The sequence below is a fragment of the Delphinapterus leucas genome, chromosome 8 (assembly GCF_059928025.1).
Source record: "Delphinapterus leucas isolate spDelLeu-1000000601 "Yukka" chromosome 8, BTC_Dleu_Yukka2, whole genome shotgun sequence".
Taxonomy (NCBI): Eukaryota; Metazoa; Chordata; class Mammalia; order Artiodactyla; family Monodontidae; genus Delphinapterus; species Delphinapterus leucas.
In genome coordinates, this window is record NC_143136.1 from 570,203 (window position 1) to 585,410 (window position 15,208).

Here is a 15,208-nt window from a genome sequence, read left to right on the forward strand (position 1 = left end):
TCAGAGGCCCCCAGAATGAACCCTGTGCTGGAGCCGCTGTCCTGGATGCTGGGCACATGGCTGTCAGACCCGCCGGGAGCTGGGACCTTCCCGACCCTGCAGCCCTTCCAGTACCTGGAGGAGGTGCACATCTCGCACGTGGGCCAGCCCATGCTGAACTTCTCGTGAGTCCGCCCGCTGCTCTGCTCTCTGAGATGAGACAGGTGAACGCCAGGTGGGAAGGTACAGAGGGCACCTGGTGGTCTGTTTCAGAAAGGTGCCCTCTTCCTGCCCTGGCACCTGAGACGCACACTGGGTGGAAATGGTACCTTCTTGTGTTTTAGACAATGTGAAGGTGACCACAGAATCTCAGGCTCGGTCATCCAAACATGGAGATAAGTGTGTGTGTTCAATTAAATCCTTCATCTCCTGCAGTATTCCTGTGTGGAAATCAGTCACCCCAAGATTACTGAAGATAGGGGGCCCGGCTTTCATTTAGTCCTACCCCTGAGCCAGCCGAGGGCTCAGAGAAGCTGGTGTCTCGTGGTTCTCAGATTCGTAGCGTGCAGCAAAGCGCTTCCCTGCCACTCCTGAGGAAGCAGGTCGCAGTGCAGGGCGGCTAGGTGGGGAGCACCCCGGGCCGTGGGTTGGTAGGGAGGGGGCGGAGGATATATTGTCTCGTACCGTTTTGCATGATTCTGGACTGAATGGGTGAAGGGAAAGAATATCCTGCACATAAACAAAAGGTGGAAATTCTGGGTCATGCAGAATAACCCCTAATAGAAAGCAGTCTTTTTAAACTATGAGCTGTAACCCATTAGAGACATTTATGACTAGCATTAATTAATTTTCTTTTAATGCTGGTCACTCAGTTTTGCGACTAACGTTAAAGAAAAATGAGAGTAGAAAATACGTATTTTGGTCAATGTCGTGGTCTATGTGTATGTAGTAGATGGTATTTCTCAGTGAGGGCTTGTGGTCTCAAGAGGGTGTGTGAGCCGTAGCCACAACACCAGCCTGTCAGAAGTTCATCCGTGGTAGCAGTAGATCCCCACACGTCCTGCTGGTGAGGCTGTAAGCGTTGGTGTTGAAGTCGTGAGTCGGTGCTCTCAGGTCAAGGTGCAGCTCTTACTCAGCACCGTGAATCTGCAGTGGTGGCGGCGTGATGAGACGCTGACTGCTCGCCTGCTCTGCTCTCCACCCTGTGAATTAACTGGACCCCTAAGCAAGATAGTAGCTCAGAAGAGGGGGCCTGGCACTGGGTGGGCTCTACTTCGTTGCTGGAGGGCTTAGGCTGAGAAGTGTGTGCGGTGCTGGGGCTGAAAAGGCCTCGGTGGGAGGACGGGTAGGGAGGAGAGACGGGGGAGCGGGGGTGCCCACGCCTGTCGTCTCCCGTGTCTCCGCATGGCATCCTTCACACGTGACTGTGTTTCCAGGTAGTGCTTCACGTTCAGTGGGTGGGACGCTTGCCAAGTGAGGAGGGGGCGGGCCACAAAGTCTGGCATGTGCTCTGGTGGGCACTGGGTACCTGGGCTTCACCTGTCACATTACCCGTCCAGGTTCAACGCCTTCCATCCGGACACCCACAAGCCCATGCACAGGGAGTGTGGCTTCATCCGCCTGGAGCCCGACACCAACAAGGTGGCCTTCGTCAGCGCCCAGAACACAGGTACTCCCCTTGCCGGCCTGCCTTGCACCCACGCGCCCTGCGTGCTGCAAGCAGGTGGGGTGACATCTGCCCCCCGATTTCTGTGTGACCGCAGACGTGGCCCCATGGGTGCGTTTCACGGTGGACAGTGTCGGGCCTTTGGACGGCTCAGGGGGAGCTGGAGAGTGGGGGGCCGGCAGGCGGGGGGCTGCGGGCGTGGCTCTGTGGGAACAGGCCGGCTTCATCTCCGGCCCTCTGCGCTCACATCTGTGCTGTCGCTCAGCTTCCCATGCAGGTGGGGTGCTGGGGGTACCTAGACCAGGGAGCAAAAGCTATGTCTAGAAGTTTGCTTTGCCCCCAGGGGGAATTCATCCTAAAATAGTTAACCAGGTTCATGAATTCGAAATTACTCAACACCCACCTACGTGACCCTTAACCTCGCTCACTGGCTCAAGTGCGCGCTCACTTCCTGGCAGCAGGTGGACAGTCCCTCCTGTCAGATCGCTGGGGGGAGTGGGAAGGACCCCCATAGGTCACCTGCCCCAGCTGCAGGAGGAGTTGTGTCTTCTCCCTCTTGATACCTGGGGGGCCATCGCAGGTGACTGGGCAGTTATTGCCTCGATGGCCGCGACGCTCAGATTGGTTGCGCCCTTGATTGCAGAGGAGGGTGGTGAGTGCAGGGCAGCCGGGAGCCCCAGGCAGGCTGCGTGGGCTGACGGTGTCCCTTGCAGGCATCGTGGAGGTGGAGGAGGGCGAGGTGAACGGGCAAGAGCTGTGCATCGCGTCCCACTCCATTGCCAGGACCTCCTTCGCCAAGGAGCCCCACGTGGAGCAGGTGAGCCCGGGTGGGACCGCACGGCACCCCTGCCTTTGCACTCCATCCTGGAGGCCTGGCTGTCTCCGATCACCCGCTTCTTTCTCGCGCTCACACAGGCCGTGACGTGATTATCTGTCCCTGCTCATGCGCGGTTGGCTGTCCTCGGGTTTATTCAACAAGTATGTCCCCACCAGCATTGCACGGTGGGGACCTTGTTCCCTGCTCCTTGACCAGTGCGGTGTGTTTTCAGGATTTCTGATTTTTTTAATCTGATAGATAAAAGGTGGTATCTCATTGGTGTTTTAAAGTTAACTTATGAGTGAGGGGGCATTCTTCGCGCTCACTGGTGGTTTGTATTTCTTGTTCCGATACTTGATGTTCAAAGTCATTGCCTGTTTTTCTGCGAGGTGTCATTTTCTTGTTGATTTCTGGGAGATTTTTTATGTTCTATGGATATTAATCTGTCGTCTGCTGTATTTGTGACAACACCCCCATCCGGTGGCTTAGGTTAGCCTGATTCATGATGTCTTCTGCCCACAGGCTGTGCATCTTTCTCTAGTTGCCTCTCGGGGTCTCATCCTAAACGCCGTCTGAATTTGGGCTCTGGCTCAGGAAGATGTCTTCTGCTCCAAAAGGATAAAATTATTCTTCCATTTTCTTGTACTCTTACAGCTTTCCTTTTTTACGTGTAGACCGTTAGTCTCTCTTCCTTTTTGTTTTCATGTGATGGGCTCCAGAGACCCCGCAGGTAGCCGTGCACAGCAGCGTGGGGGTGCACTGCAGGGATTTCGGACCTTGTTCGGTGTATTTCAGTAGATAACCAAAGTTGGTTTCTTTATGGTGTCGACCATAGAGGCCTTGGACACTCCATGGTGAAGTCTTAAGTGCTTTACGGTTCTTGATGCCGCTCTGTACCCCTGCCCTGCAGCAGCGCACAGAGGGCCAGCTGCCCCACACCCTTTCCCGGGCTGGGCCTTGAACTTAGGCCGTCTTGGTGGCTACCAAGTGGCATTGCAGTGTGGTGTTAATTACATTTTCCCAGTGACTAATGATGTGGCTCATCCTTGCAACGTGCTTATTTGCCGTTGTATTCTTTGTTTCATGACGTGAGCATTCAAATCCTTTGTCCTTTTTCTCCAGCAGCTTGTTTGCCTTATCTTTGAGCTGTAAGAGTTTGTTACATATTCTGGACACAAGTCCTTTATCAGGTAGATGTGTTGATAAAACTGTGCTCTCAACTTAAAACTTACCATTTCATTTCTTTAACAAAATGTTTTACTTTTGATGAAGTTCTGTTATCAGTTTTTTCTCTTACAGTTAGTGCTTTTTGTGCCCTGTCTTAACATTTTTTGCCTAACACACACTTTCACCTGCATTTTCTTCAAGAATTTTTACAGTGTCTCCTTTTACTTTAAGATTTATTATTTGGGAATTTATATTTTTGTATGGTGTGAAGTAGGAGTCAAGATGCTTTCATTTTTTCCTAGATAGATATCCAGTTGTTCCAGCACTATTTTCTTTCTTTCTTTCTTTTTTTTTTTTTTTTTACAATTTTATTTATTTTTGGCTGCGTTGGGTCTTCGTTGCTGCTCGTGGGCTTTCTCTAGTTGTTGCGAGCGGGGGCTACTCTTCGTTGCGGTACGCAGACTTCTCCTTGCAGTGGGTTCTCTTGTTGTGGAGCACGGGCTCTAGGTGCAGGGGCTTTAGTAGTTGCGGCACGTGGGCTCAGTAGCTGTGGCTCGCGGGCTCTAGAGTGCAGGCTCAGTAGTTGTGGCGCACGGGCTTAGTTGCTCTGCGGCATGTGGGATCTTCCCGGACCAGGGATTAAACCCGTGTCCCCTGCATTGGCAGGCGGATTCTTAACCACTGCACCACCAGGGAAGTCCTTAACCCATTTTTATTATTTTTATCCTCGCTCAAAATATTTTATTTCTTCAATGGTTTTGTTTCCTTGAACAGGATTATTTAGAAGAATGTTACTTATTTTCCAACTCTTGGAGGATTTTCTTGCTATGATTTCTAATTCAGTTCTATAAAACCCAGAGAACGTGGTCTGTTTGAAAGTTATTTTGTGCCCCGTATATGATCTAACTTGGTGAATGTTTCATATGCACTCAGAATGAATAAGTATTTGACAGTTGTTGGCTGTAGTGGACTGAAAATACCAGTTAGGTCAAGCTGATTGATAATGTCATCAGATTTTCTGTATACTAGCGTGTTTGGGGGCGGGGGGTTCTTGGTTGTATCTAATTACTGAGCGGTATTAAAATCTCCAGTTATGACTGAAGGTATTTCAGTTCCTTTCTTTGGTTCCATCTTTGCTTCATAACTTTGAAGCTGTGTAATTTAGATGCATACAGATGATATATGTATTATATTTATGAAATGTCCTTTATAGCTTGTAATACTATACCTGGAAGTCTGCTTTGTCTGATACTAATGTAACCGCACCTGCTTTCTTATGCTATCATTTGTACAGTATATCTTTTTTCCTACCCTTTTCACATTCAAATTGTGTCTTTATACTTACAGTACATTTCTTATAGAGTCTTGCTTTTTTTCTCTAGTCAGAAAACTCCTTATTTTAATTGGAGTATTTAGTTCATTTACGTTTAACGTAAGTATTTGTAAGGGTGGCTGTACGTCCACCATCTTGATTTGTCTGCTTTACTTCTTTCTTGGCTTTGTTCCTCTTTTGTTCCTTTAGTATGTTTTCTTGGGTTAATTAAGTATTTTTAGCATTCTGTTTTATTTCTTCTATTAGCTTAACTGTATCCTTTTTTTTAAATAGTTGATTTAAGGCTAACAATATGCATTCTAAATTTATCAAAGTCTGTTTATAATCAGTGATATACTGTTACATTTCCCACTTCACATGTGTGTTAATCTTACAGCTGTGTAGAATTGCATTTATCCTCCTTTTGTGCTGGTGTCATCATACCTTTTACATATAAAAAGTATCCACATTATAAACCTTCACACTAGGATTTTTGCTTTACATAATCGGTTGACTTTCAAAGAAATTACAGTGGGGGGGGCAGGGGAGTAATCGCTTATAGTTACCCACTTAGTTTCTCTTTGTGTTGCTCTTTTCTCCTTCTATAGAGTTTCCTGTGGTATCATTTCCCTTCATTCTGAACTTGTGTTAGTGGCATTTCTTGTAGTATAGGTCTGGCAATATTTCTTTGGAGTTTATTTCACCCCCAACTTTTTTTTCTTCTTCAGTATTTTTTATTGTGGAAAAATAGATACATAAAAGTTAATTATCTTAACCATTTTTAAGGGTACACTTAAATATATTCACATTGTTAATCATCTCCAGAACAGGTTCACCTTGCAGAACTGAAACTCAGGCCCACTAAGCAGTAGCTCCCTGTCCTCTCCTCCCCTGACCCTGGCAGCCACTTCTCTACTTTCCATCTCTCCGATTTTGACTACTTAGGTACCTCATATCAGTGGAATCATACAGTTATTTTTCTTTTTGCATCTGGCTTACTTCACTGAGCACAATGTCCTCAAGGTTCATCCATGTTGTAGCCTGTGTCAGAATTTCCCTCCTTTTTAAGGCTCAGCAATATTCCAGTGTGTGGATGACCCCACATTTGCTTTTCCATTCATCCATCAATGGATACCTGAGTTGCTTCCACCTTTTAGCTATTGTGAATGATGCTGCTGTGAGCATGGGTGTACAGATACCTCTTCAAGACCTGCTTTCAGTTCTTTGGGGTGTATACCCAGAAGAGGAATTGCTGGATCACGTGGTTAATTTTATTTTTAATTTTTTGAGGACCCGCCATAGCTTCCCACTTTACCTGCACCATTTTACATTCCCATCAGCAGTGCACAGGGGTTCCGGTTTCTCTGCATTCTCATCATTTGTTGTTTCCTGGTTTTTTTGATATCACTCATCCTAATGGGTGTGAGGTGGTATCTCATTGTAGTTTTGATTTGCATTTCCCTAAACGATAGCAATATTGAGCAACTTTTCATGTGCTTCTTGGCCATTCGTATATCGTTTTTGTAAAAATGTCTATTCAAATCCTTTGCCCATTTTTGAATTGGGTTGTTTGTTTTTGCTGTTGTTGAATTTTAGGAGTTCTCTGTTATTCTGTTTATGAATCCCTTATCAGATATATGATTTGCAAATATTTCTCTTATTCTGTGGGTTGTATTTTTCTCTGTAAATAGTATCTTTTGATGCACAAAGGTTTTTAATTTTCATGAATTACAGTTTGTCTGCTTTTTCTTCATTGGCTGTAAATTGGTATCCAGAAGTCATTGCCAAATCCAATGTCATTACACTTGCCCTATGTTTTCTTCTAAGAGTTTTTATAGTTTTAGCTCTTACCTTCAAGGCTGTGATTCATTTTGAGGGTTTTTTTTGTTCATTCATTTTTTGTACTAATGTTAGGTAAGGGTACGGTTTTATTCTTTTGCGAGGGGATATCCAGTTTTCCCAGCACCATTTATTGAAAAGGCCGTCCTTTCCTCATTGAATGGTCTTGGCAACCTGGTCGAAAATCATTTGATAACATATGCAAGGATTTATTTCTGGGCTCTCAGAACTGTTCCATTGGTCTGTATATCTGTTTTTATGCCAGTGTCACACTGTTTTGGTCACTGTCATTCTGTAGTAAGTTTTGAAATCTGTTGAGAGTCCCTTGAGATTCCATATGAATTTTAGGATGGATTTTTCTATTTCTACAAAACGCATCATTGGCATTTTGATTTGAATTTTGTTAATTCTGTAGGTCTCTTTGGGTAGTATTTGTTTCTTAATGATATTAAGTCTTCCAATCCATGAACATGGGATGTGTTTCCATTCATTTATGTCTTCTTTAATTTCTTTCTGGAGTGTTTTGTATTGGGTTGGCCAAAAGTTTCGTTCATTTTTTTCCTTAAGAGGGCTCTACTAGCACTTAGTTGTCTTTAACTTCATTCAAAACAATTTTGTTAGATTGTGTGTGACAGCTGTCATACCAGCGTGCATTTATAGAAAGACTTATTGTGACTTCCCTAGTGGCGCAGTGGTTAAGAATCCGCCTGCCAATGCAGGGGACACAGGTTCGAGCCCTGGCCTGGGAAGATCCACATGCCGCGGAGCAACTAAGCCCGTGCGCCACAACTACTGAGCCTGCGCTCTAGAGCCCGCGAGCCACAACTACTGAGCCCGCGTACCACAACTACTGAAGCCTGCGTGCCTAGAGCCCGTGCTCTGCAACAAGAGAAGCCACCGCAATGAGAAGCCCACGCACCGCAACGAAGAGTAGCCCCTGCTCACCGCAACTAGAGGAAAGCCCGAGCGCAGCAACAAAGACCCAACACAGCCAAATAAATAAGTAAGTAAATACTTATCAAAATTGGTGAATTTTTGTATAGCCATTTTAATATCGAAGATGGAAGAAAAAAGCAACATTTTGAGCATATTATGCTTTATTATTTCAAGAAAGGTAAAAATGCAACCGAAATGCAAAAAAAAGGATTTGTACCATATATGGAGAAGGTGATGTGACTGATCAAACGTGTCAAAAGTGATTTGCAAAGTTTCATGCTGGAGATTTCTCGCTGCCCGATGCTCCACGGTCAGGTAGACCAGTTGAAGTTGATAGCCATCAAATTGAGACGTCAGTTGAGAACAATCAACGTTATACCATGTGGGAGATAGCCGACATACTCAAAATATCCAAATCAAGAGTTGAAAATCATTTGCACCAGCTTGGTTATGTTAAATCACTTTGATGTTTGGGTTCCACATAAGTTAAGCAAAAAAAACCTTCTTGACCGTGTTTCGACGTGTGATTCTCTACTTAAATGTAATGAAAGTGTTCCGTTTTTAAAACAAATTGTGACAGGTGATGAAAAGTGGATACTGTACAATAATGTGGAATGGAAGAGATCGTGGGGCAAGCGAAATAAACCACCACCAACCACACCAAAGGCTGGTCTGAAGGTGATGTTGTGTATATGGTGGTACTGGAAGGGAGTCCTCTATTATGAGCTCCTGGAAAACCAGACGATTCATTCCAACAAGTACTACTGCCAATTAGATCAACTGAAAGCAGCACTCAACAAAAAGTGTCCACAATTAGTCAACAGAAAGCGCATAATCTTCCATCAGGATGATGCAAAACGGCATGTTTCTTTGATGACCAGGCAGAAACTGTTACATCTTGGCTGGGAAGTTCTGATCCATCCATCGTATTCACCAGACATTGTACCTTCGGATTTCCATTTATTTAGGTCTTCACAAAATTCTCTTAATGGAAAAAATTTCAGTTCCCTTGAAGACTGTAAAAGGCCCCTGGAACAGTTCTTTGCTCAAAAAGGTAAAAAGTTTGGGAAGATGGGATTATGAAGGTGCCTGAAAAATGGCAGAAGGTAGTGGAACAAAAGGGTGAAAACGTCGTTCAATAGAGTTCTTGGTGAAAATGAAAAATGTGTCTTTTATTTTTATGTGAACACCGAAGGCACTTTTTGGCCAACCCAATATATGTGAAATTTAAAAAAAAAGAAAGAAAACTCACAGAAACAGAGAGAATGCTGGTTACGGGGGGCTCAGGTGGGGGAAATGGGCAGATGTTGCCCAGTGGGTATGAACGTCCAGGTATAAGATGGACAGCGCGGCACTAGAGTTGACAGGGCGGCACTAGAGTTGACAGTGCTCTGTTATATTAGTGAAATTTGCTAAGAGGAAAAAGATGTAACTGTGAGGTGATGGATGTATTAACTGACCTTATTGTGGTAAACATTTCACCATATACACATGTATCAAATCATCATGTTTCAACTTAAACCTATACAGTGTTACATGTCAGTTATATCTCAATAAAGCAGGGTGCAAAGGAGGGGAAAGGAGCCAGTACTGGCAGCAAGCAGACTGCATCTGTTCTAATTCTTCTTTTTTTTTTAAATTGGAGTAGAGTTGCTTTACCATGTTGTGTTAGTTTCTGCTGTACAGTGAAGTGAATCAGCTGTACATGTACATACATCCCCTCCCTCTTGCAAGTCAGTGAGAGAAACGTGAGGCCTGCACTGTCTGTAGTTCTCCAACAGTGTCCTGATGTCCTTGTTTATCAAACTCAGCCCCTTTCTTCGTGACTCAGCCCCCTCCTTGATGCCTCAAATGTTGTATGGGGTGGCTTCTTGGTTTTTTTATTTTAGGACCTAAAACAAAGTCAAATCCATCTAACTCTCTCTCCTGGCCTTTCCTTCTCCACCTTTTCCCTACTGGACAAGACATAACAGGAACAAGAAATCATTAAAACATCAAGAAGTTCTCACATTGAGTTTCTCTCTACCGTAATATTTCTCTTTGGTCTGTGCAGTCGAGGAAAAGTGAGCACACTTGGCTAAAGTAAGAACTCGTGTCGTTGTCAAGATGGCCTCTGTCCCTGTGTTTAGAGGCTCCTTGGAGTTTGCCTTTGCCATCGGAGTTGGGCCCCAGCTATGCAGGCTTCTCTCCAGAATGTGGCTCCCGCAGGCTTCTGCTTTACCCAGTGGCCCCAACAGGCTCCACTTTGAGGGTTTAAAGGCAAACAGTTGCTTCCAGCCCCACCTTGTTTAAACTTGTTTAAACGAGGGTCAGTCTGCAGCTCAGGTGGATTCTCATCCTGAGGGTGGACTTGGCATGACCTCAGGATCATCGTCGGCAGAGGCCGTGGGCGCCGCAGGAGATCTGGTTCTGAGCCTGAGCGATGTCATCTACGACCTGCCTCAACTTTAAATTCTGCCAAATAATTTTCATTTGAAGAGAAAAAGAGCATGAGAAATTTCATCCAAGAGGCCACCAAGCCCAGAGGAACCTAACATGTGATTCCCGGGCACGGGGACACGCTGCAGTAGCAGTGTCGTCGCTGAGGGCACCACGGTGAACACAGCCCCGAGAGTGTGCTCCGGCGGCCGGGCAGCCCTCACACACCCTCTCGCTGGGACCTGGGGAGGTCGTGGGGGACCAGCGTCTCCGCCATGGGGTCTCTCCCGTGACTGTCTCCCTCCTTTTGCTGCCCTGCGTCTTGCTGCCCGGTGGCTGTTACCGGATGTTCACAGACTTCGGCACACAGAAGCAGAGCCGAAGGCCGAGGGAGCGGCCGCCCTCGGGTCAGCACACGGTGAAATGGGCTGTGTCCTCGCGGCGTGGCCCGCAGCCCCTGCGGCATCGCGGAGGCGGGATGGGGGATGCAGGGCCGCGCGAGAAGCCAGGTAGTCCTCAGGTGCTGGTTTTCGGGTGTGACCGCAGCCTCGGCCCGTCGGGCGGGCTCCGTGTGAGAGACACGCAATGTCTTCCCTTTAACGTGGAAAGGTTCACGGGGGGCGGGGGGCCCACCTTCCGTTCCCCGGGGAGGCATTTCCTTTGCCCCCGCCTGCGCTCCCCCTGCACGTGTGGCGCTGGGCGTCTGGCATGAGGGCGAGAGCCAGTGTCCTGCATCGGTGGTGGGGCGTCGGGGCAACAGGTGCCCCGCAGGCCGTGGGCTCTGAGGACAGGCGGCCGCTGTCCTGTGGAAGCTGAGCGCATGGCCCGTGGTGTGCGGAACACGGGCTTTGTTTCTCTCCACTGCACTTGTTTCCTCTGCAGAGTGGTTTCAAGGGTAAGAGCCTTGACTGTTCTTTTTGTTTTTTGCGGTACGCGGGCCTTTCACTGTTGTGGCCTCTCCCGTTGCGGGGCACAGGCTCCGGACGTGCAGGCTCAGCGGCCATGGCTCACGGGCCCAGCCACTCCGCGGCATGTGGGATCTTCCCGGACCGGGGCACGAACCCGTGTCCCCTGCATCGGCAGGCGGACTCTCAACCACTGCACCACCAGAGAAGCCCCGACTGTTTGTTTTTCAATTAAATTCCAGAGCAAAGGCTGTGGAGTTGAAGAAGCAAGTCCCGTGTGAGAATGTCGGCCCGCCACCCGTCTGCTTTCTATCTGTCTGTCCACCTCATCTGGGGCTATGCCCTCCCGTCCTGCCCTCTGCAGCCCTCTCCTGTCCTCAGCCATTACCGTGGCGAGGACAGCGCATTGACCTTTGACACCTGTGGACGGTGGCAAGGACCTTAGGACAGGGCTGCTCAGACCACCACGCGGTGTGGTCGCTGGGGCTCAGGGTAGCAATTCTGAGGCACCGGGTCTGGGGCGGAGCCTGAGACTCTGCATTTCCAGCAGCCGCTCAGGTGGGGCTGGTACCTGGAGCCCACCGAGTAGCAGGGACGTAGGACACTGACTCTGTGTCCTCCTCCCACCTCTGCTTCTGCTGTCACGTGTTGTAAGTACGCACGCACACTAGACCCCACAGGGTTGTATAAATGCCAGTTAGCCCTCATCGCAGCATCTGGGTGACGCACGGTTTTCCATACGTTTACCCTTGCTGTTGCTCTTCCTTTGTTCCTGCGTCTCTGCTTCCACCATTTTCCTTAACACCTGAAGAACTTCCTCTAGTGTTTTGTGTAAAGAAGCGGGGGGGTCCTGCTGGTGGTGAATTCTCTGTGGGTTTTTTGTCTAAAAATGTCTTTATTTTGCCTTCACTTCTGAAGGGTGTTTTCACTGCATCCAGAATGCCAGGCGGACAGTTATTCTCATTGTTTTGAAGATGCCCTTCCTTGGTCTTCTAGTTTCCATCCCTTCTGTTGGATTTCTTGAATTCTAGACATCGCGCGTGAAAACCGTGGGTGACTTGAGGCCTGTTTGATGTTGTCTCCCACCAAAGGGCACTTCTTGCGCTTCTGGTGGTTTGTCCAGGAAGGGCAGATCCTGTCCACAGAGATAGCACTACTCTGAAACCGGACTTCCCAGTCTGTTTCTGGGGAACTCTTACTCCTGGGGTGCGGCCCTAAGGGGGTCCTGACCAACAGCCGGGCGGTTTTCCAGAGGGTGGCCCGTGCAGCGCAGCCCCGTGGGTTGGGGCGCACCCACCCGGCTCCCCAGCCTCTGGGTGGCCTCTGAGAGTCAGCACCGGCCTTGGGGGGACGGCTGCTCTGAGCTGGGTCTCTCCCCTGCACGCCCTTCCCCCTGAGGCCTTGGCCTTGTAGCCTGGTTGCTTTAAACAGGCTCTGCAATCTGGCTTTCCTCTCTTTTCTGCCCAACGGTCGCTGGGGCCTGGCCAGCACGGGTTCTGACACGCGTGGGCCCCCACCCCCGCCAGTTCTGGCGCCAGGTAGCCACCCCTGGAGGCGGCTTCCACAGTCCTCGGGCTTTCACCCTCTGCCCACAGACATTCCAGGCAAACCCATTTTCTCATCGGGGGCTCGGGTGCTGCAGGTCTGTGTTGCTGTTAGAAACAGCTGCTGTAATTGGCCCTGATGAATCGGGGGCTCCAGAAGTGCTGGTACCGAGTTTTCTGAGAACACGTTTGGCATCATTTCAAGCTGTGTAGGGAGGGACGCGCTGGACAGTTGGCCCCTAGGCAGACGGCGAGGCGGACGCCCGCGCTCACCTCCGGACGTTTGGGAACAGCTGAGCAGCAGGGAGACGGCACGGGCCAGGGGTCCGGACGCCCATCACAGCTGCCGGCTGAGTGTCTGTCACCCACTGGCGGGGACTCTGCCTGCCTCACAAGCCCCTGACACTGAGGTGAAATGTTGCAGCTGCCACGGGAGTGTCTGGCCTGTGGTGGCACCTCAGCGGTTGTTGAATCTTTGGAAGGTAAAATTAAGGTGTTTTGTATTTGTTTTGTTCTGCTCAGATTACCCGAAAATTCAGGCTGAATTCCGAAGGCAAACTCGAACAGACGGTCTCCATGGCAACCACTACGCAGCCCATGACTCAGCATCTGCATGTCACCTACAAGAAGGTGACCCCGTGACCCCGGTGCGGCTGGCCTGCGTGGTGACTCTTCAGCTTCTCAGCAGACACCACAGCAGGTGTGGGTGTGGCCACAGGTCACCGTGGGCTCAGGGGTGTTGCCACGTGTTCCTGTAGTGGCACAGAAAAACCAAATAAAAGGCCTTTATTTTTATGGCTAAGCATTTTGAATATTATCACTTGCGTAGCCTGCGTTTCTTTCTTCTGCTGGTGACTATTTGTTTTCAGAGTCGTTTCCCTAAAAAATTAAAAAGGGGTGACTCTTTCTCCTCTCCTTCCTGCAGTTTTGGCAAGATCTGAAAATGTTTATACATCTACAGTAGTCAGCAACAAGGTGAAGAGAAAGGTAGGACAAAAAGGATTGCAGTGAATTTTCCTTTACTTTTAAAGAGCTGAGAGTATAACGACCCCATTTCCATGTGGACGAAGGGCATTCCCAAGGCGAGAGGGTGGTAATGAATTTATCATCATTCTGTAAATTTGATTTAGTCTCGGCAATATAATATTACCTTCATTTGTTTGTTTACGATGGAAGTTTCCAGACATACACTGACCCGCTGGACCTCACCCCATTCCAGCTCCTGCCAGCATGTCCCCACACCGATGGTTCCGTCTGCTCTTCCCCCCTTTTTGTGGCTGGAGCATCTTAAAGCGAATTCCACACACAGTGTCACTTCTCTCGAACACTTCAGCATGTGTGTAAAAGCAAAACAGAGCCTTTCTCTTTTCCTGAACACAGCACAGTATCAGGGACCTCACCGGGAACATAGACACGGGGTGAAAGGAGGCCGCGCTCAAGAGCAGGGGTCAGTGTCTGCAGCCACACACCCCCTTGTCACACACCCTGGGGACAAAAGGCACCACCGGGGTGGGGGGGTTGTCAGTACCTGGGAGCGCAGAGGAGGGACCGGGGCTGGTGCTGAGCCCTCAGAGGAGCGTGGCCGGAGTGTGAGGAAGGCGGCCGGCCCCCTGCGTGCAGGGTGGACGTGGTGGCTGGGCTGGGCTCGCCGAGAGCGTCAGGTCAGCAGAGACTCAGGCACAGTTCGTCCCTCCAGCTGTGAACCTGGGAAACCAGACAAGTTATTGGCCTCCGAAAGTCAACGACGGGAGAGGAATGGATGGACACTCCCTTTCCAAAAGGGAGAAATAGGAAAGAAGAAGGCGTGACAGGTCCTGAGCAAGTCCCAAACCTTAAGGCTTAAGAGGAATGATCCTCTGTGGCTCAGTGTCTGTCCTCCGGGCCCCCCTGGGGTGGTCCTGCCCCCCACCCCCAGCTTTGCCAGGTGCAGCGCTCACCACGGTTCTCAGGGGTTGGAGTCGTGTGCCTGTGGCTCTCCCCAGGTTCTGCCCACCCCGGGGTCGCCCTAGCGGGGGCTCTGCACCCCTTGTGGGGTGTGGGTCTCTGCCTGGGTCATGAGCCTGAGGCTCCAGGTGGCTCCATCCTTCAAAATTGAGGGAAGGTAGCAAGGCCCCCAGAGGTCTGCATTCTGCGTGCTGGCAGAGATGGTACCTTGTGGAAGCCAAACACCGATTCCAGCCAAGTTTGCAGCTGTGCCCTCCAGTGGGGCAGCCACGTCTGCTGTGGCCCAGGAATGTGGGGAGCAGAGCCTTATCCTCTGGGCCTGGGATGGAAGGGTCACCCCCACAATCTCTGAAATGCCTCTGAAGACATTTTTCCGTTGTCTGGACTTTAGGCTTCTGTTGAGGTGGCTGCCTGGTCTCCCATCATGTGGGTAACTAGCTCGTAACTGGTGAGCACTAACCTCCGTGTCAAGTCCTCCCAAGCGTCATGATCTGTCTCAACAAGCTTTCTTACTACTTTCAATATCAGTAGGCTGAGGATTTTCCACATTTTTAAGGTCTGCTTCCTTTTTGGTTAACAATTCTGTCCTTAAGTCTTCTTGCATTTTACTCTTAAGTATTCAAGAGAAACAAGGCCCCTCATGCTTCAACACTTTCACTTTGCTTGGAAATTTCCAGGCAC

The 15,208-nt window shown here is 49.1% G+C and overlaps 1 protein-coding gene across 3 annotated transcripts in view; it reads left to right on the top strand.

Annotated features, from left to right (window-relative positions):
- Positions 1-13,400, top strand: part of THAP4 (THAP domain containing 4) — a 40,787-nt gene extending 27,387 nt beyond the window's left edge. Inside the window, exons 3-6 of one of the 3 annotated variants that reach the window (XM_022568221.3) lie at positions 5-164; positions 1,539-1,648; positions 2,359-2,462; positions 13,106-13,400. In XM_022568221.3, the coding sequence (XP_022423929.1) occupies positions 5-164; positions 1,539-1,648; positions 2,359-2,462; positions 13,106-13,225 (494 nt within the window). In that variant the 3' untranslated portion in view covers positions 13,226-13,400. The remainder of the gene's footprint in view (positions 1-4; positions 165-1,538; positions 1,649-2,358; positions 2,463-13,105) is intronic. The other 2 variants (XM_089916091.1, XM_089916093.1) reach the window with 2 other exon arrangements.
- The last annotated feature ends 1,808 nt before the right edge of the window (positions 13,401-15,208 follow it).